At 38.6% G+C, this 16,790-nt stretch overlaps 5 protein-coding genes across 5 annotated transcripts in view; 3 read left to right on the top strand and 2 right to left on the bottom strand.

The window, feature by feature from the left end:
- Nucleotides 1-31: 31 nt before the first annotated feature.
- On the top strand, nt 32-4,466 carry LOC108146420 (probable RNA helicase armi). Its single transcript, XM_017272424.2, has 6 exons — nt 32-472; nt 527-955; nt 1,029-1,634; nt 1,923-2,885; nt 3,237-4,040; nt 4,111-4,466. Exons 1-6 carry the CDS (start codon nt 32-34, stop codon nt 4,396-4,398), a joined length of 3,531 nt encoding a protein of 1,176 aa, XP_017127913.2. The 3' UTR covers nt 4,399-4,466.
- Nucleotides 4,467-5,036: 570 nt separating this feature from the next.
- On the top strand, nt 5,037-7,242 carry LOC108146329 (cyclin-J). Its single transcript, XM_017272295.2, has 4 exons — nt 5,037-5,358; nt 5,421-5,607; nt 6,143-6,565; nt 6,619-7,242. The coding sequence occupies exons 1-4, from the start codon at nt 5,275-5,277 to the stop codon at nt 7,077-7,079; spliced, it is 1,155 nt and encodes a 384-aa protein (XP_017127784.1). The 5' UTR covers nt 5,037-5,274; the 3' UTR covers nt 7,080-7,242.
- An 83-nt stretch (nt 7,243-7,325) lies between these two features.
- Nucleotides 7,326-11,385, bottom strand: LOC108146328 (solute carrier family 35 member C2). Its single transcript, XM_017272294.2, has 4 exons — nt 11,128-11,385; nt 10,418-11,057; nt 8,807-9,059; nt 7,326-8,671 (listed from the first exon to the last, which is right to left on the bottom strand). The coding sequence occupies exons 2-4, from the start codon at nt 11,024-11,026 to the stop codon at nt 8,112-8,114; spliced, it is 1,422 nt and encodes a 473-aa protein (XP_017127783.1). The 5' UTR covers nt 11,027-11,057; nt 11,128-11,385; the 3' UTR covers nt 7,326-8,111.
- Nucleotides 11,386-11,977: 592 nt separating this feature from the next.
- Nucleotides 11,978-12,530, bottom strand: LOC108146330. The gene is made up of 2 exons (XM_017272296.2): nt 12,334-12,530; nt 11,978-12,264 (listed from the first exon to the last, which is right to left on the bottom strand). The coding sequence occupies exons 1-2, from the start codon at nt 12,446-12,448 to the stop codon at nt 12,230-12,232; spliced, it is 150 nt and encodes a 49-aa protein (XP_017127785.1). The 5' UTR covers nt 12,449-12,530; the 3' UTR covers nt 11,978-12,229.
- Nucleotides 12,531-12,997: 467 nt separating this feature from the next.
- The window catches only part of LOC108146120, a 49,726-nt gene continuing 45,933 nt past the window's right edge, over nt 12,998-16,790 (top strand). Inside the window, exon 1 of the mRNA XM_017271961.2 lies at nt 12,998-13,256. Coding sequence (XP_017127450.1) covers nt 13,236-13,256 — 21 coding nt within the window. The 5' untranslated portion in view covers nt 12,998-13,235. The remainder of the gene's footprint in view (nt 13,257-16,790) is intronic.

Genomic DNA, 16,790 nt, shown 5'->3' with positions numbered 1-16,790 from the left:
GAACCCAAAACCATAAACCCTAAACCCCAAAATGTTGACACTCGTTCGCAAACTTTTCGCCAATGCGGATCGCGAGCGGGAGTTTCTTGAGGAGCGTATGGAGCAGGAGAATCGCTTCTTGGACCAAAAGCTATTGGAAGAGGAGATCGATCGGCAGCGTCAGGCGAATCCATCCGAAATGGATGGCGTTATTACCAACAAGATGGGTGAACTCACGCAGGGAGTCGCACGTATGGAAATAGGAAACTGTTCATCGAGAAAGGGAGTGATCACCAGTTTGACCAGCAACAGTGGAGCCATCGACAAGGTCCATTTTTTCGATAGTAAGGTGGCAGAGGATATATTTCTGGAGTTGCATGTCGGTTGTGTGGTGGAATATCTAACCTATCAGCAGGAGCACGAGGAGAACGTACGAGTGGTCAAGGTGAAACGCATCCTGGAGCAAAACTGGGAGGATACAAACCATATTCAGGTGGGCACTTCATTTGAATAAACCCAGAAAGCAAATTTAAAGAATCCTTTTCAGATCGATGAAGCTGTGGACAAACTGAAGGACGAGAAGCCCACCTATTTCAACACCCAGATAAGAAGCGTCCTGGGCCTGATTCGCCAGCGCCTGGCTTCCTCCATCGACGTGGAGACGGAATATGGACAACTCACTGTGGAGCTGGACAACATAGAGATGACCTTCATTCCCAAGACAGGGGATCGCGTGCGCCTGGAGTGCAACATTCAATTGGACGACGGTTTCGTGGACAAACAGGGTGAAATTCTGCAGGTGACCAAGGTCTTTCCCACGCGCATCGAAGAGGCTGAGAAGTGTGTTGTGGAGCGCGTTTACACGGATCTGGCGCTTCTGGGTCCGGAAATTTACGTCCTAAAAACGGACCTGCCCACGGGAACAGACCTCCACTTGGGTGACTTTGTTCTCGCCGATCTCATCGAGTGTCAGTATGTAAGTTGCAGGAATAATAATTTAATGCCATAAGAATTTTCTCCTTAACTAAAGTATCTTTATTATTTTCCAGTCCAAATTCACGAGACGCGCCATTAAACTTAGACCCCTGGAGAAGAACTTTGGAGAAACGAGGGTTATGTCCCAGGGTAGTAACTCAGGATCTTCGAGCAGCGGACATGCAGTCTCGATAACAGGAGCAAACCGCTTCATCACCACTGAGCTCTGGCAGAAACACACAATTTCGCTGAAACTGAGCAACAATCTGAACAGGATGATCCGCCTGGAGAGCATCGTTGTCTCGAACGACAGTGAATCCCAGTTGAGCGTGAAGGAACCGCTGGAACCCATGGAAATTGAATGCGGCGTCGAAAAAACAATAGTCTTCGAGATTCACACCCAGTTTATGGGCGAAGCCAACGAGAAATACGAGCTGAACTTTGGTCGTTTTAGAGTTAAGCGCTCATTCACGGTCATCGTTTGCGAAACCAAAGAGGCAGCCGCCGAGGCCGAGAGGCGACTAATAGCCGCCGAAAGTCTGATGGCAACCGGACGCACGATCCACCAGAGATCCCGCTTCTATGCCAACCAAGTGTGGTCCAACAAGATGGATGTGGTCCCGGGCGAACACGTGGTCACCAAGCGCAGATTTTTGGCCCTGCGCTTGGGTTTCTTTGAGGTGAGTAGGTCTCAACACAAAATTTAAACTCAGAACAAGAATTTCAGACCATTTTTTACGTTAATAACCAAGCACTATAAACTCTTCTTAAAAAATCTAGGACAGAGTGTCATAAAGTGTAAAAAAATGTTTAAAAAAGTTGGGATTTATTTTGAGAGAACTTGTTTATTATTGTATTATAATAATAATATACCCAATAATATACCCAAGAAAATTGTACGCAATGTAAATTAAGATTTTGATTAAACAATTTTTAAATAATTTTTTTTTTTTTGTGATAATTTCAAGGTTCCTGAGAAGTTGCGTAAAATCTACTTGACCGTTGAACGGCGCCAGGAACTGTGCGATATTCTGGAGCAGCACTATTCCAGCATGAAGGAACCGCTGGACTTTCGCAACTATGTGCAGCGTTGGGGTTTGTTCCTGCACCTGGAGGAGATCGAATGCTTTGTGAGCTTCCGCAACTTCGACCGGGATCGAGCCCATTTCCAGCGAGACGGGGAGTTCCTGTCGCTGCAGATCGAGAATCTGGCCGAGCGTCGTCCATCGCTGGTCGTGGGCGATGTAGTGCGGGCCATAAATCCCTGGGCGGATGCCGATTCCAAGGAAAACAAATGCTACGAAGGCATCATCCACAAGGTGCTTTTCAACAGGGTACTGCTGAAGTTCAACGCCAGTTTCCAGCAGAAATACAACGGAGAGGATTACCGACTGGAGTTTTATTTCTCCCGCTTTACTTTTCGCAAGCAGCACCATGCCGTCTCGAAAATTGGCAGCGTGATGGGCGAACACTTTCTGTTCCCCAGCAAGGTGACCAAGCGCGAGAATCCCCAGCTGGAAGTGCGAATGGAGGGTGAAGATATGTACCTGTACGATTCGAAATTGCCCTGGTACAATCCATCGCTCAATATCATCCAAAAGCGGGCTGTTTATAATATTTTAAAAGGCGAAGCAGAAGACATTCCTTATGTGATCTTTGGCCCGCCGGGCACTGGAAAAACGGTGACGCTTGTGGAGACCATACTGCAATTGGTGCGGAATCTACCAGGTGCTCGGATCTTGGTGGGAACTCCCTCGAATAGCTCAGCGGATTTGGTGACCAAGCGATTGATCGATTGTAATGTGTTGCTGCCGGGAGATTTCATCCGTCTTGTGTCGCACAATCAAGTGGAGAGGGATGCAATCCCGCCCGAACTGATGAGCTACTGTGCCACGGTGGACCACGGAATGGTCGGCAGCTGCGAGGACAGTGTGAGTACACCCAGAAAAATATCATGCAAAGTCAAGCACTAGAATCTCTAACAACCTATAGAATGTAGGTAATTGCCATTAAAATATAAGTTTATTAACAAAATTCTTAAGAACACAGAAACATAGTAATTGTCCAAATCAGTCGTTCTTTAACTATTCTTTTCAAAAAAATTTTTTACAAGTCAATTTGTTTTTCCTATTCTAATGGCACAAATAATAGTTCTTTTTTAATTTTACAAACTGAAATATTGTAACATTTTTTCTTTGTTGATTTTAAACATGTTTTTTTTTCTGTGAGTAGTATATCCTTTTGAAATGACACAAACTATAGTTTACCATGTTTTTCCGCAGATGGTGACCACCGAATCGGGACTGAAACTGCGCTGCCAGATGAAGTTCATTGGGAGTCACCGAATCACCATCTCCACATGCGCTACTTTGGGTAACTTTTTGCAAATGGGATTCCCGACGGGACACTTTACCCACGCACTTTTCGACGAGGCTGGGCAATGCACCGAACCGGAGACAATGGTGCCCATTGTGATGCTCACCAAGAAACGCAGTCAAGTCATTCTGGCCGGAGATCCTCGCCAGCTGCAGGCCGTTGTGATCAATAAGTTTGCGGGCGAAAGGGGATTTTCGATGTCCTTTCTGGAGCGATTGCTGGAACGTTCGCCCTATCGAAAGGATCTTCAGCGATATCCCAATAGCTCGGGCTACAATCCCGCCGTGCTGACCAAGCTATTGTACAACTACCGGGCATTGCCTTCGATTGTGAGCACTTACAGCAAGCTCTTCTACGACGACGAACTGATACCGATGGTCTCCGAAAAGGATTCGCGGGAATGTCAGCTACTTTCCAAACTACGTGTGGTTTTCGAGCCCGAAAAGGATATGCCGCAGGCGCATGGCACGTTCTTCTATGGAATCACTGGCGAGAATAGGCAGGAAGCGGACTCTCCATCCTGGTTCAATCCGCAAGAGGTAAAGGAGGTGTTCCTCATGACCATTGCCCTGTATCGCGCCAATGTGACGCCGGAACAGATCGGCATACTCACGCCCTATGTGAAGCAGGTGAAGATGCTGCGCAACATGTTCATTGGCACCGATGTGGCCATGCCGAAGATTGGCTCCGTCGAGGAGTTTCAAGGACAGGTGCGTCTGGATCGGGGTGTCGGAGAACTCCTGAATTTGCTTCTTAACAAGCCCATTTTCTAATTTCCAGGAACGCGACATAATGCTGATTTCCACAGTGCGATCGACTGAATCAATCCTGCGGATTGATGCCCGTTTATCTCTGGGATTCGTACGTTGCAACAAACGTATGAACGTGGCCATTTCCCGGGCTCGAGCCATGATGATTGTCTTCGGAAATCCTTATCTCCTGGCCGTCGACGAATGTTGGCGGCAACTCATCTTATTTTGTGCCAACAACAACGCCTACTTTGGATGTGAACTGCCACAAGCTGTCGTTAATCAGGAGGATGAAGATATCGACACATTCATCCCCTAACATTATTGCCAAATATCCTTAAGTCTACCAGACAAGTGCATATTAGACAATAAATTTTTTCCAATTGAGTTGGATTTAATTGAAACAAGGGTTTTGTTTTGTTTGAGAAATCAAAGATATTTGCCGAATTTATATAATACATTTTTAAGAACTCAAAGTGACCTCCGATTCCAAATAAATATATATTTATATTCGAAAAAGGTTGAAAACACAGTGGTTTTATTTCGCAGCCAAATATTTTGGGGATTATAACTTGTGTACCTAAAGTTGGCTCGTGGATTGGTATACCTCTCAGTTTATTGAGTACGTCAGAGTGGATTCAACAAATAAAAAAAGGAACATTTTGAAATTTCTCAAATGATAAACTCATTTTATTGGGGTTTACTTATTCACAATACCCTATTTCTATGCTTCTATTTATACAAAAAAAGATCGAACGAGCATATTAATATTATTAAATTTTAATTAATTAGCTTTGTACTATTTTTATTTTTTTGTAGAAGTTTTAAATATAATTTTTTTGTCTTTACAGTTCCTTTTTCAATTTATTTGGAATTTTCATTTAGAAATCAAAGAACAAATTCGCTTTATTTCTTCAGTCGAACGCATATACTTGAGTTTGCTATGTGTCAACGGTCATCCCGCGTTAATTCCGATAACGATAGGTGTAAACAGGCTTTTGCGTTTTACTAACGCAATATTGCCATTTTGGAAATTAGGTTATATCTCAAGCTTTCTTAAGTCTGGCAACTCTGCACTTGCAAGCGCCGTTATCCTCGCCATATTTTTACGTGTTTTGTTTTCTCTTCGTTATTCGCATACTTCTTGGTTAAATAGTGAAATAATTAAAGATTAATATCAGGAAATTGCAAAAGAATGGACCAGAACCTGGCTGCCGAAGAAAACATCTTTGTGGTCAATGAAAAATCGGAGAAGAATCGCTATCAAATTGAAAACGAGGTAAAGGAATTTAATGGAATGGTATTTATTCCAATGGACTTACACATTTTCATTAACTTTAGCGCCTGGCAAAAACCCATTGGCTCAGCGATTATGCCCGGGATATATTTTTCACAATGAGAGAGCAGGAAAAGCGTCGGCTGCCGATGTATTTTCTTTCGCCGCAAATTGATGAACGCCAAAAGATGCTGGAGTTGCTCCAAATGGTGGCCAAAACACACAAACTCAGTCGATGTGCCTTGCATTTGGGTAAGCCACTACAGTAGAGCCTCCCTAACGGGAAATATAAGAGATGTCTAAGGAATATTGTTCGGTAAAAGCGCTATAACTTGAATTGCTGTAGATCTTTACCAAAAGATTCTTCTATTTTCAAATAACTAAGAAATTTTAATTTAAATTAAAATTTAATCATTTTAACTGTTAAAAAGCTTGAAGAAGTACAGAAAAATCTTAGTAACTGCACTCTTAAAGTAGTTTATAGAAAAGAAAATAAAAATGTAAACTCAATGTTATCTAAAATATCAAATAGGTAAAATTCCTTATTGTGTGATAGTGATATTCTTTCATTAAATTAAATATTTTGTAAAACAAAAGTTACAAGTTAAATTGCTGTGCTTCTTACTTATATGTGCACTGTACTATAGAGCCTTCCTAATTCCAAATTTATTAAATATGGTCTTTAATAAGTTAGAATATCTCAAATTGCCGTATTTAAAGATTTTTTAAAGTTCAAAAACTATTGAATTCACCGTGAAATTTATTTAAAATGTCCTGATAATTCTAGGAATGTACTACATGGATCGCTTTTCGGACCACTACAAAATCCGTGTGGACAAGCTGTCTTTGGTGGCGCTCACCTGCCTCCATATTGCAGCCCAGATCGAGAACACCGATGCCTTTATACCGCGCTACAGCGAAATGAACCAGCTGGTGAGGAATGCCTACACAGCCTTCGAGTACAAGGCTGTGGAGCGGAAGCTGCTGTGCTTCCTCAACTTCGAGCTAGTGCGTCCCACAACGGCCAGTTTCGTGGAGCTCTTCGCCTGCAGTTTCCTCACTCGCTGCGATTTCGCGGCCTACACTAGGATGCTGGACGATTTCGAGAGGAACCAGAATCTCCATCCATATCAGCGATATGGAAGCTTCGAACAAATGTTGGCCAGTTTGGCGCAGTTGCTGCTCCGCATGGCGGATTATACATTGACCAGTGAGTGGATGATTTACTGTGAGAAACTTATAATAGAACACATCTCCCCTTAGTTTTCAGATTTGCCAATGAACCACCCTCACTTTTGGCCGCCGCCTGCATTGCAGCAGTTCGACAGGTGAGCGGGGTGAAGCGCTGGTCGGGCTACCTCATCGGATTGACCGCCTACACCGAGGCCCAGGTGGAGCCCTTCATAGAAGTGATAGCCGGCTACCATTTCTACCAAACCATCCAGCCCATTTGCGAAATTTCCTCCTCTGGCCAAGAAAGCAACCAGAATTTATCTAGTCCCGACTCAGGATTCGAGCAATCGCTCACTGAAAGCACGGATTTGGTGGTCTCCGATGAAGTGGTCAGCGTGGGAGTGGGCACCTATAACATTATCACTGTTCAGATGCAGGACTCAAGGGCTTCCGAAGCTCAAACGAATCTTAAACGTTCGCGGATCGAAGATAATGGCGAAACACAGCCGGCCCTAAAACAAGCCAAAGTTGATTATGAACCCATAGATTAGGAAACCTTAAAAGTCAAAACCAGTTTCAAGGTGCCTAAATAAGAACGTAAACACACAAATATTTCCTTGCTCAATTGATTTGAACCCAACACCCTAGATTAGTAACCTAAAAAACTCGAAACCAATACAATTTGGAGCTAAACCAAATAGTTTTAAGGTGCCTTAAAAAAATCGAACAAAGATATGTCTCCGTTCAATTGATTTGAACCACCCAACATATCTCGTAATCGTTATACTCTGCTTTAGTATATTATATTTAATATATATTTGAAAACTATGTTATAAACTTATGGATACACAATGTCAAAAACTCAACAAAAAAGAAGCATTATCAACTAAAAACAATAAAGACATTATTTATAATTTGCTTCAAAAACAATGGCCCTTGTTTAATTGTATCAGACATTTTGTGAGCTGGTCAAATTCAAAACTTTCTATAACTAAAAGAGGGTTTACAGTTAAATTTTGCGATTAAGGAACAATAAAAAGGTCTTTAAGGCATTCTTATTTTTACATAGGATTTAAGACTTAAGAGGCGAGTTTTTACGAACAAAAAACGAGATAGTTTTTGGGACTAAAAGTCGTCATTGGACAAATGTTATTAATTTATGAGTCAAAATTGAAGTGAAGTTTAAAATAAGTTGCAACAGATTTATTAAATTGTTTCATATGTATAGAAAGTGGAAAAGGTGTAATTTTAACTTGAAATTTCAGTAACTAAAGTAAATGACAGTATATTACATTGTCCAAAGATAACATTTCGTCCCTTGGAATGTTTTTTGTACCAGGATAGCTCACACTTTTCAATTTGATATATATGTCATAAGTCTAGCCTAGCTGCCAAATGCACAAAGCGGCAATGCGTGAAGGGAAAATCGTGGAAAATCTCAAACTAACTGAATACTTAAACCTGCATTGCTATCCCAGTAGTTTAGTAAGTAGTTTTCTCGTGGGGAAAGTGGCTTTGTAAACATAGAGTTCGTTTGAATTTATACAACATTTACAGGGACATGTGAGCAGCGAGATCGGCTTTCATCGCTGCATGTCGCGTCGTTTCAGCACATCGAAGATCACATCGGAGGCGTTCTGTTTGCTGCTGTTGGGATCATGACCCGAATCGTCCTCGGAATCGGTTTGCTCCAGCAATGGCACCGTCAGCGTGGAGTGCGATTTCACATGGACACCCACAATGGCACTGCCGCCCTCGTTGAATTTGTACTCGCCCGGCGATGTGGACTCCTCCACATCGTTGTCCGACTGCAGGTCCTTTTGCAGCCGCTGAGTCTCCTTCATACTGGTGTACTTGTGCAGCAGGTGGCACACAATGCCCGCCAGGCATATGACCAATCCAATGTAATTGATCACACTCAAGTGATCGTTTTTGAGGGTCACAGCCAGGGCCAACTGGCAGATGTCCTTGAAGATCCCCGCAATCGAGAGCGTTAGGCTGGATGTCTTGCAGAGAACCAAAAACTCCGAGAATTCCATTAGGAAGGCCAGCAAAGCGCCAGCTGTAATCCTCGAAATGGCCCAGGTTATCTTAGTTGAGGTATGATTGTGCAGATCCGCCAACACTTCTATAAGTTTGGGACCTGTAAAATGTACATGGAGTTATTAGATGCATATTTTCACTATTTATATCCAATATATTTAGCGATGAAAAAAATACTCAAAGTTGGCCTTCCTCGTTCTTATCAGCTACATAGTAAGACCTGCTCGAAACCCACCTTCGATTCCCATAACCAGAGGCAACAGCGAGGCAATCATCCACGGCTGCATGTAGTATATCATGTCGATGGGGTTGTGCAATCCCAACTTTGACTTCTGCATTATGAACTGTGCGAAACTCCATCGCAATCCGCTGCTCAGCGAGGCAAACAGAATGAAGAAAAAGCCCAGGGCATTGAACTGCGTGGACTTGTAGGTGAACATCACCAGCCCAGTGCCTATCAGGCCCACAATCGACACCAGATACCAGCTCTGAAAGTAAATAATGGCATCAATCACAATCATCTTTATGGGGGTGCGAAAAAATCACATTCGCTGCAACGCATTTTGGAGAAACCTCACTATACCCCTAATAAGTTTAAGTCACTTTTGAAATCTTGGGAATTATCTCAATTATTTGTTGGATTTATTTATAATTTTTAACTTTGTATAATTATTAAATGCTGCATAGGATTTGAATAAACATAATAATAAAGAGACATTATTAAGGTTTTGAGGAATTTTTACAAATAATGAAATATTGTTATATTGATTTTAAACAGTTGAACTAAATTAAAACTGTTTTAAAAATAGCAATAATGTTTTTAAGATCATAAACCTAACTTGATTTGGATAAACACAATAAACATAAATCCAACCTGTTTAAAGCTATTTATAACCATTTTGTATAATCTAGCTGATAAGTATATGCATTAAAAATAAAAGCAACATCACCCCATGGTTATAAATTAATAAATTATTCCTTATCTAAAAGTAAAACAAACTTGTTATATTCATATATGAAGTTGGTAACAAATATCTGGTAATCAACAAAAACACTTTAATACATATTGATTTTCATTTTATCTTTAGATAATGATTACTCATTAATTGGAATTTTGTTTTGATTTAGAAAATAACAGCAAGATAGAAAGAAATATTTTATTGGGCTATCAATATAATTAGGAAGAGCATGTAGTAGTATTTAGTTCCAAGTCAATAAGAAATGTATTACATATCATACCTGTTGAACCCACTTTGAAAAAGTTGAGTTGACACACAAGAAAATAATCGTTAACATTTGATAACAAGCTTAACAAATTGTGCAGTTTTATCAGTTCTTTATAGATATGGGGATTTTTTTCATTAATATAATTGAAACCAAAATGATAAAGGTAATTGTTATACAGAAAAGCGTATTAAGCTCGACGAGTAGCAAGATATACATTTATATGGGTTCATATCATTAAACGTTCTCAATAATTCAAAAACACTGTCTATCTATATATACATTAAAATGGTTTCACATATTATTATAACTTTAAACAGTAAATATTAGATAGTTCTTCTATTGAGGCTTATAAAAATAAAAAACATAACGAAATATTATTATACTTATACAACTGAAAGTTCTCTATAATTAAATCTTCTATTGTTAATGGTCTTCAGATTTGTTTTTATATTGAAAACAGAACTGTTAAGATAAAGGTCTACAAAAAAAGTTCTTCAACTCGAAACTTTAAGCTATTTAAATGGTTATTCTTGATATACTATATTATTATTATATCAAAGTTTCAGAAAGTTTATATCCGAAAGTTTATGTATGGTAAAGGGTTTCCAGGTTTGCTCACCTTTTTCTCCAGTCCCAAAGCGATGGCGAAGAGCAGGATAAACACAATGGTCGATGACTTGGTCATGGTGTATAGCGAAATGGGCACCAAAGCCAGTCCCCAGTTGGAGAATCCGATATCGATGGCACTGGCGACACCCGTGGGTGCCATTTTCCTGAGGGACACCCGCCAGTCCAGTTGAACCCTTGACCTGCCCATCCACATCCTATAGATATTTCTGGCCAGGGCGGCCAACAGGAATTTAACAACCAGATGGTAGGATACAATGGCCAGGGGAAATGGCATCTGCCGAGTGATGTCCGTTTGGTAGAATGTCAGCGAAATGGACAGCGTTAGATACAACAGTATGAAGAACAGAGTGCCCACAGCCATTTGCATCAACATGTTTTCTTGGGCCATAGTTGAGGCTTCCCTGATTTCCGGACCATTTCCCGATCCGGATTTTGCACCATTGTACGTAAAGTTGCTCGGCCGCACGCGATTTGCATTATTTAGCTGCGATTTCTGGGCAAGATCGAGCTCAATTTCCTCCTCATCCGCATCGCTGGCATTTCCAAGGGCACCAACTTCACCACTGGAATTCAAACGCTCGTATTTGGCAGCCACCATTATATGATATTGGATACACGCTCGGGAATTCCTGGAATAATAATAAATACTGTTAATACATATGGAAAACGCAAACGCAAACGCAAACGCGGCAACTTTACTTCTTTTTTCTTTCTTGTTATCTTGAAGTCTACGTCCATATGTTCCGGATATTTTACGCCTTTCCTCTTCTTCGTTTCTTATCTGCTACGTTTCTATATACACATGTATATTCCCGGTGGTTTGTGCAATAATGGAAATGGTTTTAATGGGTTTTACCCTGCCATTTCAACAAAAAAAACTTATGTTTTTCGGTTTCGTTTCTTGCCAACTGTTTATACACAGGCAGTGGTGGCGCGGTGGCTAGGTTCTAGCTGGATTTGGCTTGCGTGGTTGCGCGAGTACAGCGAGATTAGCTAGAAGTGACAGCTCTGGCGGCTGGTGGGTGTGCGGTCATCGATATATATCGATTGCGACAACTTCGCAGTTTATTTAAACAGATTTTGTGAACAAAGAGAGTTTCTTCATTTTTGTTATTTACATTTAACCCTACATGGCATTTGGCAGCTAAAATGTTTAATTTAATAAGATTTTGTTTACCGGTTATTTTAGATCTTCGATGATAATAATGAGAAATCCTGAAGTAATAATAAATTTTACTAGAATTTGAAGCTTTATTTGCTTTTGTTTTATAAATTAAAAAAAATAAGAATAGAAAAATGCATATTATTATATTGTCATAGAATTCTCTTCCTGGATTAGGATCACATTAAAATATCAGAATCGAATTGTTTCTAAATAAAAATGATCTATTTTGACTAATTAGAGGACGATAGATAATGTAATAAAGCTTATAATTTTATCTATAGAATTATAAATAATAGTGTTATGTTGTAAGAGGAGTCATTATTTTAAAACGTCTGCTATTAAATAAACTTCACTTTTTTATCATGAAAACTAAACACCAATGGGTTTTGAAGAAGGTATGTCTCGTTTTTATTCACTTTCTACATTTTGTATAACATTATTTTTTTTAGGAACGTCCTTAATTTATTCCAAACTTAAAAAATGCCTTGATTTAAACGCTATCCAATTGCCAAAGTGCTTTTAAATAAATGCAGTTTGCGTGCCAGTTGTTTAGCAATTTACCAAACTTGCTTGAGCAACTAGATGTTTGATAACTTCTTGATACAGTTAAACTCCTTTATATAGTTAATTTTATTCCTATGCCGTATTTAAATGCTGTAGGACCACAGGAGCTGTTTATAATAAAGAAAACCACTGTTTAGTAAGAAGGTAGAACAATTTACATAAGAATTGTGATGTACCCAATCGAACAGCTGCGATTATAGCTCCAAAAAGGATGAAATTGAAGCGGACTTCGGATGCAACTCGTTTCTGCTCTTCGGCGGGATCGGGCTGGGATTGTTGCAGACGAAACATCTTAGTGTTTTATGAATTATTTATTTATTTACAAGAAAAACGTGCGGCACGACGGCACTGAAAAATTTAGATATGACCGTTGCTTAAGTGCTGAAATATACCATGCGGCAATATACAAAAAATACTAAATCAGAAATATGCCAAAAACTAAACATTTGTAGATTTAAATATATTGTTATATATTTGTTTTGTATTCTTATTTTTTTTTTATTTATTTATTACAATTTTAAAATAAAGCATTATTTATATGTTAGTTATTTATTAGGAGTGTAGCCATAGCTGCTGGGATTTTCGGCTGTATGTTAGTTTTTGTCAAGAATATTAACAAAAATCAAATATTTGTCAGAAAACAAAATAATATAAATAATAGGGTAATTTTTTCAAATAAAAATTTCAAAATACAAAAGGTTCCAGAGCTAACGGTATTGTATCGATGTTTTCCACCTAAATACCTCCTTTGACACATTTTGGTATATTGTTTAGGTTGGTCACACTTAACTTTTAGGCAGGATACAAATCCGTGAGTATCCTGCTCGCCAAAAAAAGGATTTTTAGTTGATTTCAGCAGCAGCAACTCGTCGGATTCGTTGCGTATCTTAAGTTCGCGAATTTCCCCTTAAGCTCGTACAACTAAAATCGAAGCAAAATACAAAATAAAAAACAAAATGCGGTGCGGTTTAAAAAAATAAATTTTGTAATCTTTTTAAAACAAAAAGTGCAGAGAGCACAGCGACAAAGTGAGACAAATTTCGAGACGTGCAGTAAATAAAGAAAAACATACATCAAAATGTCGACAGTTGTTGAACAGGTGAGAAGAGAGAAAATAATACTTATAAAATGAAGGAAAAGGATTATTCCTAGAACCCTCTTTATTTTATAATTTCTCGAGCTTATATAAACGAAGATTATCAGCCAATTTGCAAAATGTTTCGGTATTTTGCCTACAAGACCGCCGACTGCGTAACATTCAGTGTCAGTGTCTGTCAGTCAGTGTCTGTGTTTCTGTGTGCGTGTATGTGTGAGTGTCCTTTAGGGTGGCTCAATTCCAAAGGAACAATAATAAATGGACAAATAAATAATCAATAAAATATGTATATTTTTAAAACTTAAATCTGATTTGAAAATGTTTAGAAAGTTACCAGAATTTGCCGAGTTCAAAATAGTTTTATTTTTAAAACATATCTTAAGTCTTAATTGTAATTCTTGACAATGTGGTTTTTAAAAAAGTGGTACATGTGTTAACATTGAAGAAACTAATAATATAGACAGCATATGCATAATTAATTGAGTTATTAGAAATGTAACTTTTTAGGTTTTTACAAATTTATATCAACATAAATCTCAGAGTTTGCCCAATGTTTATTTGGAGTCACCCTAATTCGCAGGATACTCCCGCCTTTGTGTCTTAGTATGCGTGCGTGTCTGTGTTTGGTTGTTTTTGCATTTCCATGGCAACGTAACGCGAACTTCCTGAACGCCCGCCGCTTTCGATTTGACAGTAAAATTCGATTAATTTCTAATCGGCAGAAATCAGTGTGACAAGTGCAGACGACGACGACGGCGACTCCTGGCCAAATATAAATAGCTGCCACTTTGCAAACCAATTTCAATTCCCCATTCACACATCTATACACAGTACAAACACAGTGGCGCGACATAGCATGCAAATTTGGTTTGCTTTCGGTGGGGTGTATGGGTACATGGGTACAGGGGGTGAAAGTGTCCTAGTGTCGGTGATTTGTCATTTTGTTGCACAAAATCCTTCATCCTTCACCCTTTCAACTGTCGGTGAGCGCCTTGGGCGATTTTCAAGTGCAGGCACACTCTCCGATCGACGTCATAATTTCAATACGAAGCGGTCGCAATTTTAAGTACAGTGGAGCTTTGATTAGAGCATCACAGTATAGTTTTACAATTTACATTAGTCTGCTAAAAATTTTGTTTAGATAAACTGTTAAGTAGGTTATTTAAAATCTGACATTGATATTCTTTTTAAAGCGTATGTTTTGAAGATTCCGGATAAAAGTAATTGGTTTTCTATTTATCAATCAATAATTGAACAAAATTAGTTTTAATCAAAAAAGCTTAATTTGCAAAAAAGATTTATAGAGGAAATATTATGAAATTGAACAAATATTTTTTCATTTCCTAAAACCAAACACTTTTCCCCTTTATTTGTAAATAAATGCATCAATCAGCAAGGGTTTTTTTTTACTTTGTTCGAAGCAAACAGAGAAAGTCTAAATATAAACAAAGATTTAATTAATTGAATACATTTTTATCTGACCCTCCATGACCTCAATTGTTATTAACATTCATTTAGTGAAATGGCAAATGCCACAAGCTTTTATTATTTAATTTCCATTTGATTGCATTGCAGCTTCTGTATTTGTCATTTATATTAAAGAAATATATTTGCCGTAAAGGTCAAATTATCTTTGAAAGTTATGTTGAATAAATATACTATTATGTAGTTCTTATTAAGTTTATTTATGACAGTTAACCGAACCACTTGGCATAACAATCAATGTTTTATAAACAAGTAAATCCCATTACCCCACATTAGCGTAAAATCATTGGTGGCTTGGTAAATTACCCACAACCTAATCTGCTTTAAAGACTTCCTTGTGTGTTTGCATTGCGTTCAACTTTTCCAATTCCTGCCACTGGTGGCTTTAATCAATTTGCCCAGCTGGGATTCGTGTAAAACTTAATATTTTCCTGCTGGAATTTCCCAGAGTCCTGTGCGCTCTCCTTGATTTTCATCCTGTCAAGTCTGAAGTCAGTGGAACTTTTGTTGCATACTTTTCTGGGTGTGCATGTAGCGCGAGTCATTACGTTTTATGGACTTTATAAGAAGTTTCTTTTCGTTTATGCAGTTTGCTCAAAAGTTTTCACCTAGGCAAATGCATGTATGTATCTTACGAAATTGTGGCGGCAAGATAAACATTTCGGCGAGGTTCCTTATTTTTTTTATGGCCAGCCATTAAAGTTTTTCCTGCCAACAATGCTGATGGATGTAAAGTCGAAAATCGGGGCGATTTTTCATGCCAATGTGTTGAAGCCATAACATTAATTTTCAGACAAGGTAGGTTTTGGGATCGACAACAAAAAACCACTTCATAAAAGTAGTTTACAAAAGTAGGATTAAGGGATTAAAAGCTTGCCTTTAATAAATTATTGTCTTTTGCCAAAGCAAAGTAATTAAGTACTTACAACAAGTATTTCAATTATGAAACTAAGGTTTTAACGCTTTTAAGGGTTCATGATTTATTTCGAGGATTTATAGAATACTAAAAACTTCTGAAGGTATCGAGAAATAATAATTTATTTAGAAATCTCATTTAGTAATAATAACAAGCATGAACCCTATGTTCTAGAGATCTTAAAAAGATAATACGTTTGAAAAATCCTGTAATTTATGTCTACATTATTATTAACAAAAAATTCTGTTATTTATTTAACATGTAATCTTGACTTATAACTTTGACCTGTTTGTGTTGCTCAACCTGGAGTTTTCGGGATACCTTAACTTATAACAAAACATTTCCATTCGTGATGCTTTAATTTATGCGGTCATAAAGGCCAAGCTCCTGTTATACATATATAAACATAAATACATAAAAGTAGCTACCCCGTCAAGTGCAACACATAGGCTAACTATGCGCCTCTTTTTGCCCTCTTTTTATCCCCCTTTTTGGCCCCCTTTTTATCCCCCTTTTTGGCCCCCCTTTTACCCACAATTGTATCCACCTTTTCACCCCCATTGACGTGACGTGAGAGACTTCTTTCCACCCCCAATTTTTTTTTGTGTGTGCGCCATTTTGTCAGAGCATAAATTACAACTTCAGGTGTAGTTTTTCGCAGGAGGAGAAAGGTGAAAGGACTACTACCGTCTGTTGCTGCTGTCACAGTCGCCGGTTGTTGTTGTTGTTGCTTACATAATGTTAATGATGCTGATGCCCCAGCCGGCTGGGAAAACGAGGGGGGAAATCAGGGGGGTTTTCCACGCTCTCTACCAAAAACAAAAGTCTAAAGAAGAGCAGAAACTGTCGCTTGTGACCTACGTGTGTACAATGGCCTCTAGTTTACAGGACCTGCATCCTCCGGCTGGATGGTGTCCTGCGTCCTTGTCGTTGTCATTATGTTACCATTTTTATACTTTTTCTTTTAAGGGCTATTCTGCCAGAGTCAAATATAAAATAACTATGGCTTAAACAAAAAAACAATTGTGTATTTACCTTTCTTTAAAAACTTTTAATTTTCTAAAATTATATTATATTTATACTATAAAATATTAAATAAAATTTCATACATGTTTTTTTTAATTCCTTGTACATTT

The sequence above is a fragment of the Drosophila elegans genome, unplaced genomic scaffold (genome assembly GCF_018152505.1).
Source record: "Drosophila elegans isolate 14027-0461.03 unplaced genomic scaffold, ASM1815250v1 contig_208, whole genome shotgun sequence".
Classification (NCBI taxonomy): domain Eukaryota; kingdom Metazoa; phylum Arthropoda; class Insecta; order Diptera; family Drosophilidae; genus Drosophila; species Drosophila elegans.
The sequence above is the reverse complement of the archived record's forward strand: the minus strand, read 5'-3'. Positions and strand labels throughout refer to the sequence as shown.

Excerpts from the sequence above, each read along its gene's own strand:
- LOC108146420 (XM_017272424.2), top strand. The coding sequence starts at position 32 with ATGTTGACACTCGTTCGCAAACTTTTCGCCAATGCGGATCGCGAGCGG. Across the intron at positions 956-1,028 it reads ATCTCATCGAGTGTCAGTAT|TCCAAATTCACGAGACGCGC; the intron begins GTAAGTTGCAGG and ends ATTATTTTCCAG. Across the intron at positions 4,041-4,110 it reads TCGAGGAGTTTCAAGGACAG|GAACGCGACATAATGCTGAT; the intron begins GTGCGTCTGGAT and ends TCTAATTTCCAG.
- LOC108146328 (XM_017272294.2), bottom strand. The coding sequence starts at position 11,026 with ATGGTGGCTGCCAAATACGAGCGTTTGAATTCCAGTGGTGAAGTTGGT. Across the intron at positions 9,060-10,417 it reads CTTTGGGACTGGAGAAAAAG|AGCTGGTATCTGGTGTCGAT; the intron begins GTGAGCAAACCT and ends ATTTACTTTCAG. Across the intron at positions 8,672-8,806 it reads TCTGGTTATGGGAATCGAAG|GTCCCAAACTTATAGAAGTG; the intron begins GTGGGTTTCGAG and ends TACATTTTACAG.
- LOC108146329 (XM_017272295.2), top strand. The coding sequence starts at position 5,275 with ATGGACCAGAACCTGGCTGCCGAAGAAAACATCTTTGTGGTCAATGAA. Across the intron at positions 5,359-5,420 it reads GCTATCAAATTGAAAACGAG|CGCCTGGCAAAAACCCATTG; the intron begins GTAAAGGAATTT and ends CATTAACTTTAG. Across the intron at positions 6,566-6,618 it reads GGCGGATTATACATTGACCA|TTTTCAGATTTGCCAATGAA; the intron begins GTGAGTGGATGA and ends ATCTCCCCTTAG.
- LOC108146330 (XM_017272296.2), bottom strand. The coding sequence starts at position 12,448 with ATGTTTCGTCTGCAACAATCCCAGCCCGATCCCGCCGAAGAGCAGAAA. Across the intron at positions 12,265-12,333 it reads AATCGCAGCTGTTCGATTGG|CTCCTGTGGTCCTACAGCAT; the intron begins GTACATCACAAT and ends TATTATAAACAG.